Below are 26,891 nucleotides of genomic sequence, written 5' to 3' on the forward strand. Positions count from 1 at the left end.
ACAGACACTCGTCCGAGCTTGTGACTGCAAGACGCTCACGGCAGAACAACATGCGGAGCTGCTAGTGCGAGACGCCTTTGTGACGGGACTGAGGTCAGTGTACATGCGCCAGCGGCTGCTGGAACACTCCGATCTTACCTTACGCTCGGCGATTGAGACGGCCAACGCTCTGAAAGCTGCACGATTCCCCGCCGGTTCCGTGGACGCCTCAGACCCCACTGCCGGCTTCCGCGAGCGAAATCGCCGCTACCAGTCGCGATTCCACGAGCTCCCTGAACCCGACCACGGCGGTGGCCCGTCAGAAGCCTGTGCTTTGTTATTTCTGTGGACTCAAAAGGCACCCTCAAAAACGCTGCCCAGTGCGAGAAGCGACCTGCTCCAGCTGCGGAAAGCGGGGCCATTTCGCCAAGGTCTGTAAGTCTAAACTGCAAGCGGCGTGCAGCGCTGCAGGTGAGACATGGGGGCTGCCAACTTGTATGCCCGGATGTGGGCGGCCATCTTTGTCGGTGTCAGCACGCCCCGCCCCCGACCCTCCGATGCTTACCGGGTACCCCGGATGTGGGCGGCCATCTTTGTCGGCATCAGCATGCCCCGCCCCCAACGCTTACCGGGTACCCCGACGGCGATTCAACTCTGGCCACTGTGACCCTCGACCAAAGCGCCCCACACCAGCTTGCAAGGTCCATGATGGACATCTGGGTGGAGGGGCACAGGACTAGATGCCTGTTTGACACGGGCAGCACTAAGAGTTTCATTCACCCGGACACAGTACAACGCTGCGGACTCGCAACGCGGCCAGTAAGTCAGAAGATCCATTTGGTTTCTGGGTCGCATTCCATAGACATCTGGGGAGGTTGTGTAGCGACTTTGGTGGTGCAAGGCACAGAACATCGGAACTTTGCGCTACTGGTCATGCCTAATCTGTGCGCTCCTGTGCTATTGGGGCTGGACTTCCAGGGCCACCTCGAAAGTGTGACTATGGTATATGACGGGCCCCTCCCACCACTGACCGTCATGAATCCTCAGTTCTGTGGGACTTCATCACTATTGACCACACACACACAGCGACACACACATCCCATCCAACACGACAGCTGCGCTACCGACACCACTTGCAGTGGCTGCTCAGGGAGGGGATTATTGAGCCAAGCACAAGCCCTTGGAGGGTCCAGGTGGTCGGATGGTGGCCCCACCCCCCCCCCCCCCCCACGAACTCCTATTCTCTTTTCCTAGGAAGTCTGTCACTGGGACCGCTCTACCAGTTTGGCTGATGTCCCCGGGGCCAGTGCTGCTCCGGAAACATGTGAGGAGCAATAAATACTCCCCGCTGGTCGAGAGGGTTCACCTTCTGCATGCGAACCCCCAGTATGCTTATGTGGTCTTACCTGATGGGCTAGAGGACACGGTCTCCATCCGCGACCTGGCGCCCGCAGGTGCAGCACGCCCCCTTCTGACTGCTCCTGTGGCTCCTCCCACAGGCCCCTGTATAAAGGCGATCAAGGTCTGATCCTCTGCCTCATTCTCCAGGATGTAATATGATGGTCACTCACTGCTGGTTCCTTCTTCAGTCAATAAAAGCCAATATCTCGCCTTACGTCTCAGTGTGAGTTATTGATGGTGCATCAATTTTATTGACTGAAAGTTTTAAAACATGGAAACCGTTTTACATCCGGAAAGGTTGGATTTGGACCCTCAAGACCCTGAAGCAGCTCTCCGGTAGCTATGAACCCTGTAACCGAGGTGACACCGCACTCACCAGGCCCTACATAGACTCCTCATGACACTTATATACCAGGTGCCTCACACATGCATGAGCTGGAACCAGCACAACCTCCGTCTCCTGTGCAATCACCAATGTTGCCGGCATCGGTGCAATCACAGCTGGTGCTACGTAGATCGCAGCGACAGATTCGACCACCTGATAGACTTGACCTGTAAGAAACTTCGCCACATGGGGACTCTTTCAAACAAAGGGGGGGTGAATGTGGTGAACTATGTGCCTGTCTGGACACGCCCCCTTCTGACTGCTCCTGTGGCTCCTCCCACAGGCCCCTGTATAAAGGCGATCGAGGTCTGATCCTCTGCCTCATTCTCCAGGATGTAATATGATGGTCACTCACTGCTGGTTCCTTCTTCAGTCAATAAAAGCCGATATCTCGCCTTACATCTCAGTGTGAGTTATTGATGGTGCATCAGGCCCGAAACATTGACAGCACTTCTCCCTACAGATACTGCCTGGCCTGCTGTGTTCCACCAGCATTTTGTGTGTGTTTTTGTTTTACTGCAAATATTACTAGTGGTTGTCCATTGTGTTCAACGATTGCAGGGGGTTCACAGACTTTTTCTTGTAACTTTATGTACTCTGATAATAAATTTAATTTGAACTGTGCCCCATTACCACCTTGTCATCCTTTGAAACTTCAACATTCACATTTGATGAAGTCTCATTTCATCAAATCAGTCACAGCCAATGAAAATTGATTGTCCCTGATGTCCTGCCTCAACTATTAAACACCACATGGCGAAAGCACTTGAAAACAGCAAGAATACAGAATGTATTCTTGTAGAGACTTTCAGAGACTTTCAGGGTCCATAATAACTTGCTAACAACATCTTGACCAATTGGCTGAGTTCTGAAGTCACAGCAGCCAGAGTACATCTGGCCAATTGTGAGAACAGCAACAAGGGTGAGAGCCCTACTATATATCCTCACTGATCTGCCTTTTTATGTTTCATCAATCTTTGATGACATTAGTAGGCTTAACCACCGCACAATAACTTTGGAGACTAAGCACAGCCTTCGTCGTGGCAACAGAAGCGGCTAGAAACACTGAACATGCAAGGTAGCAGCACTGGAAATAACAACAAAGACAAGTTTTCTCCTTCCCAATCTAATGAGGGGTCTTCAACCTATTACCTGCTGAGCATTTTGTCCATTTAATATCAGAGCAATATTAGTGATTCAGAATAGAAAACATTTCATATGGCACGGAGTAAACATGGACTAATGAGCTAAATTCTAGAGGTGAGGTAAAAGTGACATAAATGAGTGTAATATTGTGAGAGGCCAAATGCAAATTGGAAGAGCAACATTTCATCTCATATTCCGCACAGGTAGGAACTAATAGTATGAATAGTTGTGAATTTTCCGCATTGTCCACACCACTAGTGTTTTACAAATGTGCACATCTGTGGATACACACACACTTGCAGATATCCACTTATTTGTCTTCTCAATTTGTTCCCAATTCCCATCCCTTTCCCCTTCCTACCTGGATCCACCAGTTTATCAACCTCCCCTCATTTGATTCCATCCATTACATACCTGCTTCAGTCCCACCTTTCCCTTGTACTGTTATATACTTTCAATCTTTCTTCTTCCTGATGCAGGCTCTCAACCAAAGGATCAGCATACTCCTTTTGTCTCCACAGATGTCATAAGACCATAAGATATAGGAGCAGAAGTAGGCCATTCAGCCCATCGAGTCTGCTCTGCCATTCAGTCATGGGCTGATCTAATTCTTCCCATCATCTCCACTCCCCTGCCTTCTCCTCATACCCTTGGATGCTCCGGCTAATCAAGAACCTATCTCTGTCTGCCTTAAATGCACTCGATAACTTGGCCTCCACAGCCACTTGTGGCAACAAATTCCACAGATCTACCACCCTCTGACTGAAGTAGTTTCTCCGCATCTGTGTTCTAAACAGACATCCTTCAATCCTGAAGTCATGCCCTCTTGTCCTAGACTCCCCATGGGAAATAACTTTGCCATGTCTAATCTGTTCAGGCTTTTTAACATTCAGAATATTTCAATGAGATACCCTCCCCATCCTCCTGAACTCCAAGGAATACAACCCAAGAGCTGCCAGACATTCTTCATATGGTAACCCTTTCATTCCTGGAATCATACTCGTGAATCCTCTCCGAACCCTCTTCAATATCAGTATATCCTTTCTGAAATAAGGAGCCCAAAACTGCTCACAATACTCCAAGTATGGTCTCACTAGTGCTTTATAGGGTTTCAACATCATATCCCTGCTCTTATATTCTATACCCCTAGAAATGAATGCCAACATTGCATTCGCCTTCTGCACCACTGACTCAACCTGGAGGTTAACCTTTAGGGTATCTTGCACAAGGACTCCCAAGTCCCTTTGCGTCTCTGCATTTTGAATTTGCTCTCTATCTAAATAATAGTCTGCCAAAGTGCATGACCAAACACTTTCCAACATTGTATTTCATTTGTCACTTCTTTGCCCATTCCCCTAAACTATTTAAGTCTCTCTTTTTCCTCAATACTACTTGTTCCTCCACCTATATCTGTATCACTGGAAAATTTAACCATAAATCCATTAATCCCATAGTCCAAATCATTGACATACATCATAAAAAAAAAAGCAGTGGTCCCAACACAGACCCCCGTGGAACTCCACTGGTAACCGGCAGCCAGCCAAAATAGGATCCCTTTATTCTGTTTTCTGCCAATCAGCCCATGTTCCACCCATGCTAGTAACTCCACTGCAGTTCCATGGGCTCTTATCCTGCTAAGCAGCCTCACATGTGGCACCTTATCAAAGACCTTCAGAAAATCCAAGTACACCACATCTACTGCATCTCCTTTGTCTACTCTGCTTGTGATTTCCTCAAAAAATTGCAGCAAGTCAGCCAGTCAGGATTTTCCTTTCAGGAAACTATGCTGGCTTTGGCCTATCTTGTCATGTGCCTCCAGGTACTCTGTAATCTCATCCCTAACAATTGATTCCAACGACTTCCCAACCACTGATGTCAGGCTAACAAGTCTATAGTTTCCTTTCTGCTGCGTCTCACCCTTCTTAAATAGCGGAGTCATATTTGCAATTTTCCAGTCATCCGGTACAATGCCAGAATCTATCAATTCTTGAAAGATCATTGTTAATGCCTCCAAAATCTTTCCAGCTATTTCCCTCAGAACCCAAGGGTGCATACCATCAAGACCAGGAGATTTATCCATCCTCAAACATTCAGCTTCCTGAGCACCTTCTCAGTCATAATTTTCACTGCACATACTACACTTCCCTGACAGTCTTGAATGCCCAGTATACTGCAGATGTCTTCCAATGTGAAGACTGATGCAAAATGTGCATTCAGTTCCTGCCATCTCTAATTACAATATCTCCAGCATTATTTTCTATTGGTCCTATATATACCTTCAATTCTCTTTTACCCTTTATATACTTAAAAAAGCTTTTAATATCTTCTTTGACATTAGACACCAGCTTCCTTTCATAATTTATCTTTACTTCCTTCTTAGTTTCCTTCTACATGTTTTAAAAAGCTTCCCAATCCTCTATCTTCCCACTAACTTTGGCTTTCTTGTATACCCTCTCTTTTGCTTTTACTTTGGTTCTGACTTAACATGTCAGCCTCAGTCGTGTCCTTCTTCAATTTGAAAATTTCTTATTTGGAATATATCTGTCATGCACTTTCCTCATTTTTCACAGAGACTCCAGTTATTGCTGCTCTGCTGTCCTTCCTACTAGTGTCCCTTTCCAGTCAACTCTGGCCAGTTCCCTTCTCATGCCATTGTAATTTCCTTTATTCCACTGAAATACTGACACATTGGAATTTTGTTTCTCCTTCTCAAATTTCAAACCGAACTTGATCATATAGTGATCACTGCTCCCCAAGGGTTCCTTAACTTTAAGCTCTCTTTTCATCTCTGGATCCTTGCCCAACACCCAATCTAGCACAGCTGGGGTCTCCAAGTGTTGTTGTTTGCCACTCAGAAAAATCTACCAGCTGGTTCTTTAAATACACCAGGCTTTATTTCTTCTAAAACCATTTCCTTAACAGGACTTTATTTAGTTCTCTTTCTCACTAGATCTTGTATTCCCCAATATTTCCTGGGATTTAATTATGGGATCTTCACAAAGGAGGATAAGAATTGATTTTTTTTCATTATAAATTTGCCCTTTGTTGATTACAAGCGTGCTATATTTGTCTTATTTAATCTTTTCACGTATTTATAAAAACTTTTACATTCAGTTTTTATACTCACTCCAAGTTTATTCTCATATTCTATCTTTTTTCTCAACCAATCCATCTCCATCTGCTAAATTCTAAACTGCTACTAATCCTTTTTAAATGCTTGTCATTGCCTGCACTCTTATCTTTCATTCATTCTTCCTCAAGGGACTCCACACAGTAAGATTGCTTCTAAATGCTCTTCTGATACCAGAAGCACTGAACATCTCTGATCTATCATAATCAGTTTGTCTAAAGAGTTGAGTAAGTTCCTTGGAAAACTGAGGAATTGAGTTTGAAGATTTTAGGATTTGGAGGTCACTCTTTTGACCTAAATAAGAGCTGCACATACTAGTTGTATACAACTCAGTGGCACAAATAATATGGAAATCTCTAGAAAATCTAGTGAACAAAATTGTTGAAATGTTTTTCACCTAGAACAATATGCAAAAACTTTACCTATGCATTTTCCAATGGAAGCTGCCACATTACTGTCTTATTGACTGTTGGGAAAATAGGTCATCTCTTAATCCTTTCTTGTCAGATATACAGTGAAGCTGAAAGTGAGGCAAAACAGGCGAGACCACTGGGATACAACATTCTCCTGTACACCTGGGCCACCACATTTCTGTCAATAAACTTGAAAATGGCTGCTGAGCACTCAATGATGTTACTTGATACCTGACAGTTACAAGGCAGATCTCAAGCATACAAAGTGAATTATGCCTGAAAGCAGCCAAAGCAATTTCTCAGTGGTCACTACTTGACCTGGACATGATTGCTGTTAGATTTACCAAGCACAAAATCTGATTTAGGCAAAAATCAAACTTAAAAACATCCACAATTCTAATTTCTAGGAATGTATTTCTGGTATAGGTAGAAATGTGTTTCTGAAAAAGCAAAGTTCATTTCCAATAAAGCACCAGGGATACAGAAGTTAGATACTTCCACTGTATCAGCCTGATATGTTTCCCTGTGGGCTAGAGAAATGTAATTTTGAGCCACTTGTTTCAGCCAGAATTACTAGAATGCAACATAAACTTACAAAGAGAATCCTGCAGGATATAGCTGCAATGTTTATAGAAAACAGATTCATCTCTTGATATCAGTGAAGTTACCTTGGTGAACATGAATAAACTTAGTTCCAGAAATGTTACTTGCTTTAAGAATATAATCTGGCCAATTTTCAGTTAGTTCTGGAAAGATGAAGTTGCCTTAAAGAGGGTACACCACTTTACTTTCTCATTCTGCTCCCATGGATGTCTCCCCAACTATGAAACTACTATCCTACTCACAAAGCCCACACCTACTGACTCCACAAGCTCACCAACCCTGTCCCCCAGTCACCCGAGTAGATCCATTCAACCAATATCCCTCACTACTGAAACACAAAAGTACAACTGCAGATGCTGTGGATCAAAGAATACATACACAACGCTGGAAGAACTCAGCAAGCCAGGCAGCATCCATGAGAAAAGAGTAGCCAACGTTTTGGGCTGAGACCCTTCATCAGGAATGGAGAAGAAGAGAGGGCCGAAGCCCAGTAATAGAGATAGGGGAGGGGGTAGGGCCTAGAGGCACCGGGTGGAAAACCAATCAGAGGAAAGATAAAGGGGGAGGGGGAGGGGATAAGCATGAAAGAACTGTAGAGATAAAGCAGAAAGTTGAAAGGGGAGAGAGGCAGAGAGGGACCTGGGATAGGGGAAGAGGGAGGGGGAGGGAATTACCAGAAATTGGAGAATTCAATGTTCATACCACCAGGCTGGAGGCTACCCAGACGGTAGATGAGGTGTTGCTCCTCCAACCTGAGTTTGGCCTCATCATGGCAGTAAGGGAGGCCATGTATGGATATATCTAGATGGGAATGAGAGGCAGAGTTGAAGTGGGTGGCAACCAGGAGGTCCTGTCAATTGTGACGGACGGAGCGTAGGTGCTCGACAAAGCCATCCCCCAATCTGCGTCAGGTCTCGCCGATGTAGAGGAGGCCGCACCGGATGCAATAGACAACTCCAGCAGACTCGCAGGTGAAGTGTTGCCTCAGCTGGAAGGACAGTCTGCGGCCCGGAATGGTGGTAAGGGGGGAGTTGTGGGGACAGGTGTAGCATTTGCACTTGCAGGGATAAGTGCCAGATGGGAGTTCTGTGGAGAAGGACGTGTGGACCAGGTAGTCGCGGAGGGAACGAACCCTGCGAAAAGCTGAGAGGGGTAGGGAGGGAAAGACGTGCTTGGTGGTGGGGTCCTGTTGAAGGTGGCGGAAGTTGCGGAGGAAAATGTATTAGATCCGGAGGCTGGTGGGGTGGTAGGTGAGGACAAGGGGAATCCTGTCCCTGATGTGGTGACAAGAGGATGGGTTAAGGGCTGAAGTGCGGGAAGTAGAGGAGATGCAAGTGAGGGCACCTTTGATGACACCAGAAGGGAAACCACGATCCTGAAAGAAAGAGGACATTTGAGAAGTCCTGGAACAGAAAGCCTCATCCCGGGAGCAGATGCGGCGGAGACGGAGGAACTGGAAATAGAGAATGGCATTTTTGCATTGGGCAGGGTGGGAAGAGGTATAGTCAAGATAGTTATGGGAGTCAGTGGGTTTGTAGAAGATGTCAGTGGATAGTCTGTCTCCAGAGATGGAGACTAAGAGATCAAGAAAGGGGAGAGAAGTGTCCGAGATGGACCAAGTGAATTTAAGGGCTGGGTGAAAGTTAGAAGCAAAATTGATGAAATTGATGAGCTCAGCATGGGTGCAGGAAGCAGCACCAATGTAGTCGTCAATGTAGCAGAGGAAAAGTTGGGGAGTGGTGCCAGTATAGATTTGGAGCATAGACTGTTCCATATAACCCACAAAGAGGCAGGCATAGCTGGGCCCCATGCAAGTGCCCATGGCTACACCCTTGATCTGGAGAAAGTGGGAAGAACCAAAAGAGAAGTTATTGAGAGTTAGAACAAGCTCCGCCAACCACAGGAGTGTGGTGGTGCTGGGGAACTGGTGGGGTCTGTTATCCAAAAAGTATCAGAGGGCTTTGAGGCCTTCTTGATGGGGGACGGAGGTGTATAAGGATTGAACATCCATGGTAAAAATGAAGCAGTCAGGGCCGGGGAATTGGAAATCCCTCATTACTGGTTGCATTAGCCACCTACTTATTTGTCAGGACACTGGTTTATAAATTGCTCCTCTAAATCTGGCTAAAAATCTAGGAAATCTAGAGACCTGTACTTACAACTATAATAGTCTTGCTTTCCACAAATTACTACAATCTTTTTTCTGTTAGCACAGACATACCAAATGGGTTATAAAGTGCCTCTATCCCATTTTATTTGTAAGAAATAATTGTTTTAGTTGGTTACTCACCAAATAAACCACTTGCATGTCCATTCTTTGACAATGGCTTGAGTTCATTGGATCCCCATGCGTATCGTCTGTAGTTATCCCAAGCAAATTTCATCATCTAAGAATGAAGACAAACAATTATTAAAAAAAAATTATTCCTGTGTATAAAATTACATGTGAAAACATGGACAGAAATGAAAAGATGAAGGCAAATGGAAGTGAGATATCTATATCTGTAAGTTTAATATACTGTATATGTAAAAAAAATCAAACTCCGATCAATCTAAATCACATGGGATATACTAGTCAGAGACTAGAACATTGATTGTAATATAATTCTGCTGTTTCCCCATTATCAGATTCCACCAGGTTCTTTACCCTGTTGCTAAATAATCCAAAAAGTTGCAGACACTAGATCATTGGGAGTGTTTAAAAAAAGATCAAAGTTTTGTAAGATCAAGGAATTGAGGACTATGAGAAACTGACACAAAAGAGATGAGGCCCAAGGCCTCTACTTTCTTACAAAGAGCTGTACCAGAAAGACTATCCTGAGAATTCTGCATTTCAACCTCTAAGTAATCCTTTGGATTGCACACCAGCTGTCTATCACTGAAAAACCTACATAAAGCTATGTGTCTGTTGCATCATTAATTCAGGGAATTTGCTGCCCTCAATGTCCACATCGCATAAGTATGTTAGAATGTGATTGTTGACAAACTTTTTATAAGATGTTGATTGGTTGGAATATGACAGTCGTGTCGTTCAAGGGCACCACTGTAGCACAGCAGTTAACAAGATACTATTACAGTCCAAAGTTCAATTCCGGCACAGTCTGTAAGGAGTTAGTACATTCTTACTGCAATTAGGCTAGGATTAAATAGACGGATTGCTGACTGCACAGCTGTATGGCTGTAAGGACCTCTTCCAGGCTGCATCTCAGAATACAATAAATGAATAAAAGGTTCAACCAGAGTTAGAGGGCTTTCTAGCGAGTTTTTAAACTTAGCAATTTGTTTACTCTAGGTTAACCTGAATAATAGCTTCAAATTATGATTTTATTTAGTAAAACAGTGCAGAGTAGGCCCTTCCAGTTCTTCAAGCCATGCACCTCATCAACTCTACAACTCATATTAATGCTTACCTAATCACCGGATAATTTATCTTGGCCAATTAATCTTGCTGGTACATCTTTGTACTGTTGAAGGAAACTGGGGAAAAATACACACATTTCATGGGGAGGACATAGAAACTCGTTACAGATCGGAGCCAGAATTGAACTCTGAACTCCAGAGCACCCAGAGCTGTAATAGCACTGTGCTAACTGCTACGTTACCTTGGCACCCTAACAGAGGCAGCTGAAGTTACTAGACAAAGGACACTTCCCTGAGGAATTCCTACAGTAATATCCAGAGTTTGTGCAATCTCTGTCTCCACAAACTATAATAATTTTCTCTTGCAATCATCAATATTTAGGTGGAGCTGGGTCATGGACATTACCACAGACCAAAAAATTAACTAGAGTTAAGTGAAGAAACTTCTAAATTCAGCAATATCATCTGGTATAAATTCAAACTGGACAGCAGAATGACAGGAGATACTCTTTGAATATTCTCCCCTTGAAGTGCCATTATCATTAGCAATTGAATATAGTAATATTGCAGAGGTCCACAGCAGTTTGATTCTTTGATTATAACACCTCTGAATATCTCTAGCATGTTAAGCATACAATTATCACTGTTGTTCCATTATGTGCCTCGTGGTACATTGGACGGTATTTGTGCGGCTTCTGTAGCACTTCACTATTCGCTCAAACCAGCGCAGATGGAAAGTGTGCAAGGAGCCAGCCAAATTTGAACTCAGGACCATTTGCCCCAAAGTCCAGTACTGATGCCATGACACCAACAGCTGGCTAATTATCACTGTACCATCTTTATTAATCTCTTCCATTCAAGGTAAACTAAATCTGGACTTACACCTGGCATGCTTTTCTAAATATTCTAATATCAGAGCTCTTGTCCTAACCTAATAATAATCTAGTAATAAGGGATAATATACATTTATGTTGCTACTAATCACTCACAGTTAATCATGGTTCTCAGTTGAAGCATGTTGTAAGTCTGTGTTAATGTGGCGCGATAGCAGCGCCATTTTTTGAAGGACACTTTTACACTAAATACATTACCTTTACAAGGATCATGAAATGGATATGCTTACTACTATTGTAAATGTGCATAAAAGAATTACATAACATAGATTACTTTATAGTATTTTAAACCACTGTCTTCCAATAACTGGCCCAGGCCAGCAGACAGGTCATTCAGGACATGATCAGCTGTATATTACTTAGAAAATCTTGATAAGCTCCTTGATAAACTTAATTTTGCACTGTTGTTTAATCTCTCCATGTGATGGTTGTCATGAACAACAATAACTGAATAGGAAATGGGTGATTTGACTCACTTCCATAAGATTCTGAGTAATCGCCAAGTTTACTGGCAAGATGGCGCCCTTACGGCAGCCGTGTTGCAAGCTCCGTACCAACTTTACAGTGTACTGCTAATTTCTGAAATTTCTTTTGCATTTCTTGCTCAAGCAGCTGATAGTCTCATTAAATATGATCAACTGACTCTTCTGAACATCGGGAAGATAACATTTACCCACAACGTGCTGCCTTTTCTACACTCGGAATCCCTGCTTACACGATCCGTGGGAGGCTCATTTACTACACCGTCGCTACTTTGGAAGCAGCACCAGAGGCGAGGGAGAAGGGCTAGCATCCTGGTGAAGTTGAGACGGCTAATCAGCTGCTGATCCCTGTCATATTTCTGGCTAACATTCAGTACCTGGACAACAAGCTGTGCAAACTGAGAGCCAGAATCTCCTATCAGTGGGAAACAAAGTAATGTAATGTTTTGTGCTTCGTGGAGACTGGCTGACAGAGGAGATACCGGATCATGTTATTGAGCCCTCTGGGTTCTTCCTGTTCCAGCCCAACAGGTCTAAACACCACTCTGGGAGAGTAAAGGAGATGGAGGTATGCTTCATGGTCAATAATGCTTGGTGTGACCCATGGAATGTGCATGCCCTCAAATCCTTTTGTTCCCTGGATCAAAAGTACTTTGTGCTGTTGTGCAGACCTTTCTGGCTGCCTAGGGAGCTCATGGCTGTTATTATCACAGCTATGCATATTTCACTGCAGACTGATACTGACCTCGCTCTCAAGGAACTATACGAGACCATCAGCACCCTGGAGAATGTACATCCGGAGGCTGCTTTTATTATCACTGGAGACTTTTATCGAGCACCGCCGACTAAAAACTCTCCGAAGTTTTGTCAACACATTCTGATGAGCACACGGGGAGATAGCATATTCAACCACTGCTACTCTCCCTTCTGCAACACTTACAAAGTGCTCCTCTATCCATCATTAGGGAAGTCTGACCACTCCTCCATCCTGAAACAAGAGGCAGTCATAGTTAAAACAGTCCACTATTGATCCAACCAATCAGTCTCCCTGCTACAGGGCTGCCGTGATGATGTCAGCTGGAATGTCTTTCGTGATGAGGATGTCTCAGAGTTCACGAAACAGGTGAACTCAGAAGTGTATCAAGGAAGTTGACCCTGACCGATTTTTAGGGGACTATCCAAACCAGAAACACTGGATCAACATTTCCATGTGCACTGCACTCATTGCACGAGACATAACTTTCGCTGCTCATAACCACCAGGAACTCAAGAAATGCAGCTACAATTTACGCAAAGTCAGCAAAACGACAATACAGGGACAAGATCTAGACATAACTCTCCACCAACAACACATGCAGCTTATGGCAAGGTCTGCATAACAATGCAGACTTCAAAGCTAAACACAGTGGTGCTGACAACATTGCTGCCTCTCTCCCAGATGAGCTTAACACTGAGCCCCCAAGGAGAGCCACCAATACAATCCGCACGTTGGTCGTCTCTGAGGCTGAAGTACGCAGGTGTTTCCAACAAGTAAACAGCAGCAAGGCTGCAGGGCTGGATGGCATCCCAGGGTAGGTACTCAAAGAGTGTGTGCAGCACAACTGGCAGGTGTGTCTGCAGACATTTTTAATCTCTCCCTCTCCCAGTGTAGAATGCCATCCTGCTTCATAACATCCACCATTGTCCCTGTACCCAAAAACACCAAGGTAACATGTCTAAATGACTGGCATCCTATCACACTCACCTCAATAATAAGCATACACTTTAAGAGGCTGGTCAAGGACAACATCTGCAGCATGCTACCACCCACACTGGACCCTCTACAATTTGCCTACCAACCAACAGATAATGCAATAGCCACAGCTCTGCACATCGTTCTTACACAGCTGGAGAAGAGGGATGCTTAGTGACTACAGTTCAGCATTCAACACCATAATTCCCTCTAGGATTGACAAGAAGCTCAGAGACCTCAGCCTTCACCCTGCCTTCTGCAGCTGGATCCTGGACTTCTTGTCAGGTTGCCAGCAGGTTGTAAGAGTGGGCTCCCTCACCACCAATTCTGTCTCTCAATACAGGAGCCCCTTAGGGCTGCGTACTGAGTCCCCTCCAATACTCCCTGTATACCCATGACTTTATTGCCACCCACAACTCCAATCTGCAAATTAAATTTGCAGATGATACTACATTGATTGGCTTATCTCAAATAATAACAAGGCAGCCTACAGAGAATTCATCACCCTGACACAGCGTCGTCAAGAAAACAACCTCTCAATGTTGCAAAGACAAAGGAGATGGTTGTGGACTAAAGGAGGAATGGAGACAGGTTTGCCCCTATTGACATAAATGGATCTGGGGTTGACAGTGAACAGCTTCAAGTTCCCCAGAATACACATCACTGAGGATCTCACTTGGTCTGTACATATCAGCTTTGTGGTGAACAAAGCACAACAGCACCTCTTTCACCTCAGACAGTTAAAGAACTTTGGCATAAATCCCCAAATCCCAAGGACCTTCTACAGGTGCACAATTGAAAGCTAGCTGTATCACTGCCTGGTATGGGAATACTTCCCCCAATCACAGGGCTCTGCAGAGAGTGGTGCAGACAGCCCAGCACATCTGTGAATATGAACTTCTCTCTGTAAATGTTCTGAATAGTGGGAAGTGTGTAAAAAAAAGGGCCCAAAGGATCATTGGGGACCCGAGTCACTCCAACCACAACAGTACCGCAGCATTAAAGCAGGACCAGGCTTCTTCCACCACTCCATCAGACTGATTAATTCATGCTGACACAATGGTATTTCTAAGCTACATGGAAGAGCTAATTAGTAGTGGTACTTGATTACTGGTTTCATTGTCCTTCCAAATACTAAAAAGTTGCAGATCTGATAGATCATTGCTAAAGCCTCGCAAAGTTGGTGTGGCGCATCAGCAGATGTAATGAGTGAGTATGTAAAATAATGATTTCAGTGATCAGGTAAAATGCTTCTGGTGCAAATACTGTCAGAACCAAACATATCTGTGCATTCACCAAGACATATGGATATATTCCTGCCTAACTCCTTGTCAATTACAGAAAGTTTCTGGGAAGTCGGGAATTCCTTGAACTGCTCGTATTTGTCTATGTTGTTTTTGCAATTAGTTCAGTTAAATTGCTAATTCTGGTAACCCCTTGGATACTGATGGTGGGAATTCTCCAATGGCAATCTCACTGAATGTTAAAGTAAATGATTAGACCAATTCCAATTAGAGATAAGTAGATACTATGCAGTGCAAGTATACAGTAGCTGCAAATAGACCATTTCATTATCTGGTGAATTGCTAATAAGACTAAGTATTGAATAAATCATCAGCAATATACAATTATTTTTGGAATTTGTGCTTGTTCCTGCAGGAGAAAACCTTGTACCATTTGACCTTGTATATTAATTATTATAAGGCATGATTCATATTGTTTGTGACCACAAAAATATTAGAGTAGCTCCCAACTTTATCTGTACAATTTCATCAAGAGGACTGGAATTATTTGGCCACAAAAGAAAGGTTCACCAAATGGCACACTACACTCAAAAACTTTGCCATTAAAATATGCTTTCAATTTGTATTATTAAGCAGCTGCTACTAATATCTAACGCAACTGATTAAAATATGCTATTGTTGGCCAAAGCAGCCTAGAATGGATTTATGGTCAAATCTGACAAAAATTACATATTCTCATACTGAGGAAACACTGTCAAAAGCAAAGTCTCAAACAAACCCAAGAAAAGAAAAATAAAACAAATCTTTACAGAATGCAAATTAAAGGATACTCCTTTCCTTAATTACTTCTTCAGTTTTTAACCAAGCAGATCTATGCAATTGCTTGCTTCATTAAATCCTACAATCTCTAACTGCACCAGCGGCAGGTCAAAACCTGTTATGCTTAACCGGCACTTCAATTTACTTTTAAGCCTTTGGTAGGAAAAGGTTGAGGAAAAACAACATTTTTTGCCACAAACTTTAAAGCAACAAAGGGACATTTTTATAAATCAGTAGTCTGTCAGAGTTTTAAATGCACTACTTATTTGATATACTACAAAACAAGAATTTGCTTCAGATCAAAAACATGAGCAACATATTTCCAAAAATAAACTAAACACCTCAGGGTATCAAATAGATTTATTAACTATAACAGATCAGCAAATTCTAACTTTCTTTGCAAAAATTTTTAGCTGCAATAGAATACTCTAAACTATTATCTAATGAGGAATGAACTCAGAGGTGACATATCACTTAAGGCTTTACCCAGTAGTTACTGAATCTCTATCCCCTAAAATGCTAAATCTCTGAAAAATGTGGTGGTCTGTGGATGAGAGTGTGCTATTGCAGTGAAGGCACTTTGAAAACATAGATAAAACCTACACAGCGACCTTATGCAACAAGCTGTAAATGCCTTGACCTAACAATGTTCTGCATTCAGCTGGAAATTAAAACATTTGAATAAATTTGAAGAACAAGTTTAGGCATTGATGCATTAGCATTTTTGGCCTGAAGCTACATCAAATTTCTTATGGAATATTTGCCATTCTATAACAAATCACCGCAAACATCACGGAAGACAGCTACTATGACAACAGCAACACACAAAATGCTGGAGGAACTCAGCAGGCCAGGCAGCATCTATGAAAGAGAGTAAATAATCGACATTTCAGTCTGATGAAGGGTCTCAGTCTGAAACATCAACTGTTCACTCTTTTCCATAGATGCTGCCTGGCCTGCTGAGTTCCTCCAGCATTTTGTGTATATTGCTTGGATTTCCAGCATCTGTAGATTTTCTCTTGTTTGTAACTAAGGTAAGAGTATATGAACACTACTATTTTCTGTCATCATTGAAAACCCCCACCGTCCAGGCCATGCCCACTTCTCACTACTACACAAGGCAGGAGATATAGAAGCCTTAGATCCCACACCACCAGTTTCTGAAACAATTATTACCTTAATCAACAACTTCATTCACCACTATTCTGAACTGATTCTATAATCCACGTACAGGGATTCTATACAACTCACGTGCTCAGTATTATTTATATTTGCATGATTTGCCTTCTTTTGCATGCCAGTTGCTTGTTAGTCTTTGTTTACATGGTTTTTTTGTAAAATTCTACTATGTCTTTTTTTCTGTAAGTGCCTACAAGAATTTTTTTTCTTAAGGTATGACGCACTTTGATTATAAATTTCCTTTGAACTTTGAAGACAATGAGATATAGCTCAACAATTCTCACACATATTTTTGGAGTTGGGAAATAATCTTTACAGTAATTCACAATAGACAATAGACAATAGGTGCAGAAGTAGACCATTCGGCCCCTCGAGTCTGCACCGCCATTCTGAGATCATGGTTGATCATTCACTATCAATACCCAGTCCCTGTCTTGTCCCCATATCCCTTGATTCCCCTATCCATCAGATATCTATCCAGCTCCTTCTTGAAAGCATCCAGAGAATTGCTTTGACAATAAAATGACTGCAGGCCATATTGTCCCAAACCCAGTCAACTACCTAAATGTAGCACCCACAATTTCCACCTGATCAAACTCACTTTCTCTGGATGTGGAGAACCAAACAACTAGATTCTTTACACACAAGAGGGGCCCCATTAAGTGGAGCGGGCTTGAAGCAGCAACTAAGCCACAAGACTTTTTTTAGTAACTATGGGTTACCATCTACCAACGCCAAATGCCCCCACTACAAATCAGAGTGCAAGATGCAAAGTGCATCTGTCCTCCCTCTTTATCATGCCAATATTTTGCCTCTGGACTCTATGGCAATACCAGCAACAGAGAGATGACCTGTTGCACTGGCATCCAACCTCCATCAAGCCTTCAACTGTTTTATTTCAATGCATGCACACACACAGAAGTATGAAATGCACTGGGTAACCTGATAGCACAGTTCTCACAGAAGTTGCCAGCTGCAGGCAAGTATGATTTGGTCCAATGCATTCCTGAAACACAAAGGTAATTAATGGTTTAATATTGTGCCCTTTCTGTGTGGATGGTCCCACTGATGTTTAATTGTACTTTGACAATAAAAGTTAAGCATATATCCCTCAAAAGAAAACAAAAACAGAAACACTTCATAATATTCATACTATATTTTTTTTAAATCAGTATTTACCCCTTCCACTCTCTTAATTTCTCACAGTACAAAAGACACATGCAGAGAGCTGCAAAAAAGGATGCAATTGAGACATGCATAAACACGATTTCTCAAAGGAATGTGTGTCTTAAGCCCCGATGAAGGGTCTCAGCCCAAAACATCAACTGCTCATTCCTTTCCATAGATGTTACTTGACCTGCTGAGTGCCTCCAGCACTTTGATGTGTCACTCTGGATTTTCAACATCTGCAGAATCTCATGTTTATACTGTATGTATCTAAAATTTTCAACACAGATAGACCCTGATTAAAGGTTTAGATTAGGTTGGGTTTATTGTGCAATAAAGCCAAAAATAATTAGATGTTTATATTGTATATTGTAATTAAGCAAAAGATAAAGTAAACTAATATTTACAGTGTCAGTTTCTTTTATTCCTCAGACAGGCTGCTGGATTAGTTTGTTTGCCTTGCATATCACAGTAGATAGCCATTCTATTTTTTCCCTTGTACGTCTGTGTACATGTGCATTCTTACTTCTACTTGCCAATAGATTCCATTTTAAGTGCTTTTCATACAAGGGTAAACACTCAAAATATTAATCTTAAATTTTAACACTAGCATTTTGACTCCAACAATATTCAGTTTCTGCAATTTTTGTTGTTGATATGCAGATTTTGATTTAACCCAAACAATATTAGAATATGATACATATTCACAAAACATATCAGCTACTGACACACAGATTAATGATTTAATAGCAGAATCTAGTTTGTTACTGCATTAAAAGGAAGCTAACAGATTAAGTTGGTTGTCTCCCATTGTATCCCACTGCCTCCCCCTATGCACAATTAGCCTATTCCCTGCAACGAAGGCAGTACTGCTTGACATTTTCCATGATTACAGCTGGTACAGTCCATGCTGTACAACTGTTTGGAGGCCTGAAATGAAGTAAGGGCAGAGGTGAATGGGCAGGTGTAGCACTTCTTCCACATGCAGGAATAAGTGCCAGAAGGGAAATTAGTGGGGAGGATGAATAGACAAGGGAATTATGGAGGGAGCGATCTCTGCAGAAAGTAGCAAGTGGGGGGAGGGTGGAGAAATGCAAAGACATCCTTGGTAGTAGGGTCCCATTGAAGATAGCAGAAGTCGTGGACTATGACGTGCTAGATGTGGAGGCTCATGGGGTGCTTCACAAGGACAGGAGGAAGACTACCCCTGTTAATGTGACGGGAAGATGGGGTGAGGGCATATGTTCAGGAAATGGAGGAGATAAAGGTGAGGGCAGGATCAATGCTGGAGGAAGGGAACCCCGTTCTTTGAAGGACAACATCTCAGAAGTCCTGGAAAAGAAAGTCTCACCAAGGGAACAGATGTGACAAAGACAAAGGATCTGAGAAAAGGAAACAGCATTTTTACAGAAGACAAGGAGAGAAGAGGTATAGACACACAGTTTCACACAGCTGCAACACAACTTCCTGACTTTTGTACTCAAAGCTCTGACCAAAGACAACAAAGATGCCATACGCCTTCCTTACCATCCTACTTAATGCATAGCGACTTTCAGGGGACGTATGGACTTGGGCCCCAAGATTCTTCTGTCATCAATGCTGTTTAGGATCTGTCATTAACTGTATACTTTCTCCCGACATTTGACCTCCCAAAGTGCAACATCTCACACTTACCTGTCTTAAATTCCATCTGCCATTTCTCCATACAGATCTGTTATTGATCTATATCCTGTAGAATGTTTTGCCAACCTACCAATTACATCAATTTGTGTCATCCACAAATTTCCTAACCCACTCAACTATATTTCATCAGAATCATTTACACCTAATCACAAACAAGAGGTCCCAGCATTCTTCTTAGAAGTACCCTCAGGATTAAGAGTAAAATTGCTTTCGCTTATGTTTTGCAGGGTCTAAGATAACTGAGGAGATTAATGAGGGACTCTGTAGACTCTGCTACAGCTGAAGTCAAGTAGTGCAAGGTGGGGATAGTTTCTAAGGTTGGTGTTGCACTACTTTCACTGTTTACACTAAGATTCTGTGGGTCCCTGACCTATGGTCATGTAGTTTTCAGACTGCATAATCCATTGCTTTTCCACTTGGAGCAGTTGCAGGTCACAGGATTACAGGAGTTGATGGGGATGTTGTGTTTTATTTTATTCCCAGATACTGCACAGTAACAGACTTCTCTGGCCCAAAGTAACAAGCAACTGGAAGCACAGACTGAATGAAGATGCTCCATAATTTACTTACCCTTTGTTTGCCCTCTCTAAAACAGAGTGGACCACATCACAAGTATTAATGTAAAGCATTATATTGGGAGAAGTGTAAGCAAATGGTTCTTCTGGAAGAACTGTGTGGCCCTTAGCAACATGGCTGAAAAAAAAAGCAGGCATTACATCTTCAACCAATGTATGAGATAATGCTATAAGAGTGAAGTGATTAGTGAAGACTGAACAGCAGACCAAGGGGTTGTAAAATAATGGTTAGAGTCAAAGAGTATTAAAGCACAGAAACAGGCCATTCCATCAAACAGGTCGATGCTGACCACAGCAGCCTCCCAGCTAGTCTTAGTTGGCAATGTTCAGCTCATAACCCTCCACACCCCTTCCCTCCATATACCTATGCAAATGCTTCTTCAAAGTTGCAATTACACCTGCTTCAACCATTTCCTTTGGCAGCTCATTCCAGGTGCTCTCTATCATCAATGTAAAATCCCTTTTAAATCACTCCCCCCCCCAATATTGTATTTGTGCCCACTCTGGGGGAAAGAGATGCTAACATTATCCATACCCCTCATGATTTTATAAATTTATGAGGTCACCCATTATTCTCCTATGCTCCAAAGGAATAAAGACACAACTTGGCAACCTCTCCCTATAACTCAGCCTCTCTAGTTGGCAACATCCTCAAATTTCTTCTGCACCCTCTCCAGCTTGACAGTGTCTTTCCTATAACGGTGACAAAATCTCGACACAATACTTCAAGTGCTGCCTCACTAATGACTTAGAAAATTGCAACACAATGCCACCATTCCTAAACTCAGTGTCCTGACTAATGATGTCAGCATGCTAAATACCTTCTTAACCATACTTTCCTACCTCTACAGTCACTTTCAGCAAACTATGTACTTGCACACCTAGGTCCATCTGTTTCACAACACCAGCCAGTGCTCTGCCATTTAGTATATTAGTCCTACCCTGGCTTGATTGGGAAAAAAGCATCATCTCACACTTATCTAAGTGGAAATCTATTTGCCATTCCTCAGACCATCTCCCTAGCTGATTAAGATCTTTTTGCAATTCATTGCAACCTATTTCATTATCACACCTCCCTAATTTAGTACATCAGCAAACTTGCTAATCATGCCGCATAACTCAACTAAATCATTTACATAAATAATGAGTAACAGCAGTCCCAACACTAATCCCTGGGGCACCCCACAGGCCTCCAGTCAGAGAATCGACCTTCAAGCATCATCCACTGCTTCCTACCATCTGAATAGACCTCGCTAGCTGAAGTTCAAGTTCATTGTCATTCAACAGTATACTTGTAGACATCCAAACCAAACAACCTTCCTCCAAATCAAGTTGCACAACATAGTACATATAACTCACACACGACACAAGTAATATATTCCAGAAAATTGAGATTTAGTTCCTTCTGAACCTCAACCACCTAAACTTCCAGATCAGCCTGCCATGTGAGACACTGTCAAAGGCCTTACTAAAGTTTACATATACAACATCCACTACTCTATCTTCATCCGTCCTCTTAGTTCTTCAAAAAAAAACTCCAAATGAATTATCAGACATGATCGCCCATGCTCAAAACCATGCTATTCACAATCAGACCTTGACTATCCCAATGATCTGGGCCCTCTAGTAACTTCCCTATAACTGAAGTCAGGCATATCAGGACTCCAGTTCTTATGGAATGCTGGAAAGTGAAGGAGTGGAAGAAGATGGTGAAGTAAAAAAAATATTTACATGCTAATACATGACATTAACTGTGGATCTCAGTATGTGATTAGAAATCACCCCAAGAAACACTGGATAGTGTGAACTGAATTGTGTTGGGTGAATAGTTAGAAGATATAAGGACATGTACATAGATAGGAAGGGTTTAGAGGGATATAGGTCAAACGTAGGCAAGTGGGATTAGCTTAGATGGACACCTTGCTTGGCATGGACGAGTTGGGCTGGAGGGCCCGTTTCCATTCCACACGACTATACAAAATTTTAGTTGTGATTCAAGTTGGTGAACTGAAGATATTTGCTAAAATGGCTGTGGTTTTGGACAATACTTTATGGAATAAATGTACTTGATGCTCTAAATGTGATCTCCAATGCACTGGAGAAACTACACACTGATTGGATGACTGCTTTGTGGAGCACCTTTGTTCAGTCTTCAGGGATAACCCCGAGAACACAGCTGTCTGTCACTTTAATTTTCCTCAGAGCATCCTGCACTGTTCCAATGAGGTGTGACACAAGTTTAAAGAATAGTACCTCATTTTCTGTCTGAGCATGTTACAGCCTTTAGGACTCAATGATCGGTTCAATAAATTCTGGCAATCAGCTCTTTCTGTTTATATCAGAAGTCACCAGTTCTATTGCAAGATTATCATGTTTAGCAGTTGTTTTTCTCTCTTCAGACATTACCCTGTTGGTTTCTGTGCAACAGCTCTGACCTACATTTCACTAATTTCTTTTACATATTGCATTGTTTGTTCTCTCCCCCTTTCTAACTGCCCTTATTAACATACCAACCAAATGGCTTTGTGCATATTACAATGACTGCCCTATCCTTCCCATGTCCAAAATATCCTTACCATGTCTTAAACTTACAACTAGTTGCTTTCTCATTTTTCTGGAACTGATGAAAGGTTTTCAAACTAAAATATTAACTCTGGTTCTCTTTCTAAACAAGCTGTTGACCTGCTGAGTGTTTCCAGCATTTTCCATTTTTATTTAATCAGCTCAGTGTTCCACCAGATGACTGGTTACTGTAATCAAATAACATCCAAATAAATTGCTAAGCAGTTGACCATTATGCTGAGAGCCAAATGTAATTCAAGCAACAATCTGCAAGAATCTGATGAGCAATCAAATGGTCAGTTGAATTGCAACGGAATCAAAAATTCTAACAAGTGCATTTGCAATTATGTTGAAGGCCCTGTAAAATAGTTGACTGAAATCTTATGGAATATTTAATAGAAACAAATAAATGCAAAGAAATAATACTGTGTCTATTAAGGGTTCCCCTGAATCATCGTTTTGGTTTCTACAGATGAGCCCAAACTGCAACTGCAGTCTGTCGGTTCAAAGCAAGAAGCCTGATGTGTTTTAGTGCTCACATAATAGACTTTTGAATCAATGAAAATTTGGAGAATAATAAAAGCATCCATGCATGCACATAATTTGTATTCTCACTGCATTATGGACCCACTGATTCTAAATGCATGAATAGAAATTACTGATCATGCCCAGTCTTTAATGTTTCCTTGGAATACTTCTCTGTAGATAAAATTATTTTTTTCCTGCATGCAAAATCCACTTAAATTTTAGGAAACAAATCCTGTTGTATCAACCCTTTTCCAAATGCTTAGTGGTTGTTGTAGTATGCACAGCCCCACATGTCTATACCTACAGGCATCTGAATATGGAACCTAGGAATTACGGTGTTCTGCAATTGCCCCTGCTGTACAACCTCCTGTAATATTCATCCTTCTATATGTTTTGCCAATATAATTCCTCATTTTCCAAGTGCTGATTGTCATAGATCAGCACACAGCTCCCTCAATGGCTAAATTGTATAGGAAGCAACAGACAATATTCGATGAAATCATGTCTGGAAGACACTCTGAAGTGGTGCAGCTAGTGGAATTCTGAAGAGGTCATTGTTATTTTCCAATGGGCTCCTGGTGCTACCATGATTTTCTCTGTATTCCTCCAGTTACAGAAGGTAGACATCTAAAAGGAAATCTTTCAAGATCCTCCTCTCAGTGCAATGATGCCCCTGAAAATGTACACTTCAACAAAATAAATGCATCATGGTTAATAGCACACATGGTCGCAGGGACCTCTCTAGGTCCAACCAAAGGTGAATTGTTCATTCTTTATCTTTTTTTTTAATAAATCACAAATTGCTGGATATTAGGAACATCAAGTACTGCAGGTTTACCCCATCAGCAAGTTGCTCAATAGTGCTAAAGCTGGATTTACTGCGTACTGCTATTATCCTGTCACCTGCACTTATGTATCCTCATTGTGCAGAAGCAGAGTGCAGTCCAACAAACCGTGCAAATGATTGTCTTGGATGTTTTTATTGAGATCACAAGACCATATTGGACATTGGTAATGTAGAATACTGCAAGTCAGTTCACTGTTTCAATGGTGGGTGAGCTGTGTTGCCTCAGTTGTCGCCTGTTACAGCCACTCAGGAGAAGAAATGCCAGAGGCAGTGTGGGAGAGAGCAGAAGCTTCTATGGGCGTGCTGGAATTCGTGCTGGGTTGGCGGCTGGCCCCTATCAAAGGTGCTGCCATCACTGGCCCCCATCAAAGGTGCTGCCAACTAGTGTTCACTTGGTAAAAAAACAAGCCTGATCAGGACCACATCCCATGCACACCATCAAACTATCTATATAAGCCATGCCACTCGGGGCCATGGGCTATTTTTTTTTGGGACCTATATGTTTTTCTGCTATCATAACTAAATATACTATATACTATTGGTACTGGTTCCTTAAGATTGTTACAGCTGGGGTGGTAGAGGGGATAAGCACCCACTACCTATTAAATGCTCCCAATGACAAGTGGCTCAAATAGCCTCTGACAACCAAGTCCAGATCCTGGCCTTCACGTGTGGCTTAGCTACTAAGCCCAGCAGAATAGTTTCCAGTGACAGAAGAAGGGACAAAGGCAGGTTACTGGTGCCTTAAAGCAATCGCTTCGGTTAGATGGAGCTCATCAGCCATGGTCCACAGCTCATCTCAGAGAGAGAAACTCTGATCCCAAACTTCTGCTGCCTTGCAGCTATACTCACTCATGGGGAAGGCCTAGGAATAAACCCCAAAGGAAATACCTTGAGCTGGAGTCCCTAAGGCAGTCCCACATTGAGTTCAATGCTGACTGGCAACTCCTGTGCCACTACTGGTACCAAACTGTAGCAGCCTCTGCCCTTCCTTTATGTTCATCAGATGCATGGAGAGGGGAGCTTGCTACCTGGGCAACAGCTTCCTCTCCATATCATACCACCTTGGCTTGGGTATCTAGACAGCTAGGACGCAACGTACATGGCCAACCCTGACTGGCAGAGGCCCATCTCATCATTGTTTTGCACCTTAGCCCTGGAGAAACACTGTTTTGTTTGGCTCTATTCATCTGTATGGCTGAAGGACAGTTAAACTTGAACTTGATTATGCAAGTTCCCTAGATACTTGGAGTCATCCTTGAGAAAATTTTTCTGATGGTCAAAGGAAATAATAAATTCTCAAACATCCACTGTTTGAACCTTGGTCAAGTCCATGTGTCAGCAAATATGTTACATACAAGCTTAATCTGTTCAATTTCATACTTTCCACTGCAGTAAGTCAAAGTTCCATTTCTTTGAGTTAAGCATAACACCAACCACCCTAGTGCTGAAAGAAGTCTTTTCTCAATTCCTGATAAAGCATTGTTTACATTTACGTCATTTATTGTTATATTGTAATTTGCCCTTTACTGTGTCCATTGTCTTATTTATTGTAAAGGGGGTTTCTTTTTTCTCTTTGTTACTGTTGGGAAAGGGTTTCCTTTTGTTAACTAGCAGGAATGCTAATTTACTGATAACGAGAATGGTATTCCTTTGTAAACCAAATGGGGATTAATGTTCTTTCTTCTGAGTCTGTAAGCTTTTGTTGACGAGCTTTTGGGCAGATCGACGCGAGGGGGTCGAGAGAGAGAGGACGCAATGCTCTAAGCTGGGCGAGGATCGGACCCCAAAGGGGGGAGATTCTCCGAGGACGGGGGGGGGGGGGGGGGGATGAAGCTAGATGTGCTTGGTTGACCACTCGGAGGGTCCTGAGCTGTTTGGAGAGTCGAGGAGTTCGGAGGGTCCTGAGCTGCGAGTCGAGGAGTTCGGAGGGGATCGAATGGTGGCCAGAAGACTTCAGAAATTGAGCTCCAATGGCTGTGCACGAAGTGGTTTGGACTTTGATAAGTTTGGCGCCTTTTCTTTAATTTTCTCTTCATATATACTGTATCGTTATTAATCACTTAGTTATAGTAACCTTTATAAATTGTACTCATTTAATCGCATATGGTGTACTGTCTGTTTTTGGGCGAGGCGGGGACATCACACAGCATCCACACCAGCTGATTACCCAGTTTGGCGGGGCCGAAGGCTGCTCCCCCTAGACAAGAACGAGCTGAGCGAGCCTGAGGCGACCCAGGGGGTTACATTGAAAGAAGTCTTTTCTCAATTCCTGATAAAGCATTGTTTACATTAATGTCATTTATTGTTATATTGTAATTTGCCCTTTACTGTGTCCATTGTCTTATTTATTAATTATTGTACTGTCTTGCACAGTTTTGTGCACTTTATGTAGTCCCATGCAGGTCTGAAGTCTAACATAGTTTTGTGTTATTTCACGTAGTCTGTTGTAGTTTTGTGGTGTTTCAGATAGCACCATGGACCTGGAGGAACGTTGTTTCGTTTTTAACTGTGTACTGTACCAGCAGTTATGGTTGAAATGACAATAAAAAGCAACGACTTGAGTCACATATAATGAAACAGGATATAGATCAGATGCTCCTACTTGTAATAATCCAGAGGCAAGTTCACAATACTCTGCCACCATGTCTGACTTAGAAAGCAGATCCTAATGCAAAGACTTGACCAAAAACATCGACAATTCCTTTAACCCAAAGATGTTATTTGACCCACTGATTTCCAACATTTTTATTTTAGCTGACC

The 26,891-nt window shown here is 42.4% G+C and overlaps 1 protein-coding gene across 2 annotated transcripts in view; it reads right to left on the minus strand.

Annotated features, from left to right (window-relative positions):
* The window catches only part of LOC132383536 (mannosyl-oligosaccharide 1,2-alpha-mannosidase IA-like), a 122,052-nt gene that overhangs the window by 89,425 nt on the left and 5,736 nt on the right, over positions 1-26,891 (minus strand). The window contains exon 2 of one of the 2 annotated variants that reach the window (XM_059954647.1): positions 9,348-9,444. In XM_059954647.1, coding sequence (XP_059810630.1) covers positions 9,348-9,444 — 97 coding nt within the window. Of the gene's footprint in view, positions 1-138; positions 1,155-9,347; positions 9,445-26,891 lie in introns of those variants that run through there. The other variant, XM_059954649.1, reaches the window with a different exon arrangement.

The sequence above is a fragment of the Hypanus sabinus genome, chromosome 30 (assembly GCF_030144855.1).
Source record: "Hypanus sabinus isolate sHypSab1 chromosome 30, sHypSab1.hap1, whole genome shotgun sequence".
NCBI classification, from domain to species: Eukaryota; Metazoa; Chordata; class Chondrichthyes; order Myliobatiformes; family Dasyatidae; genus Hypanus; species Hypanus sabinus.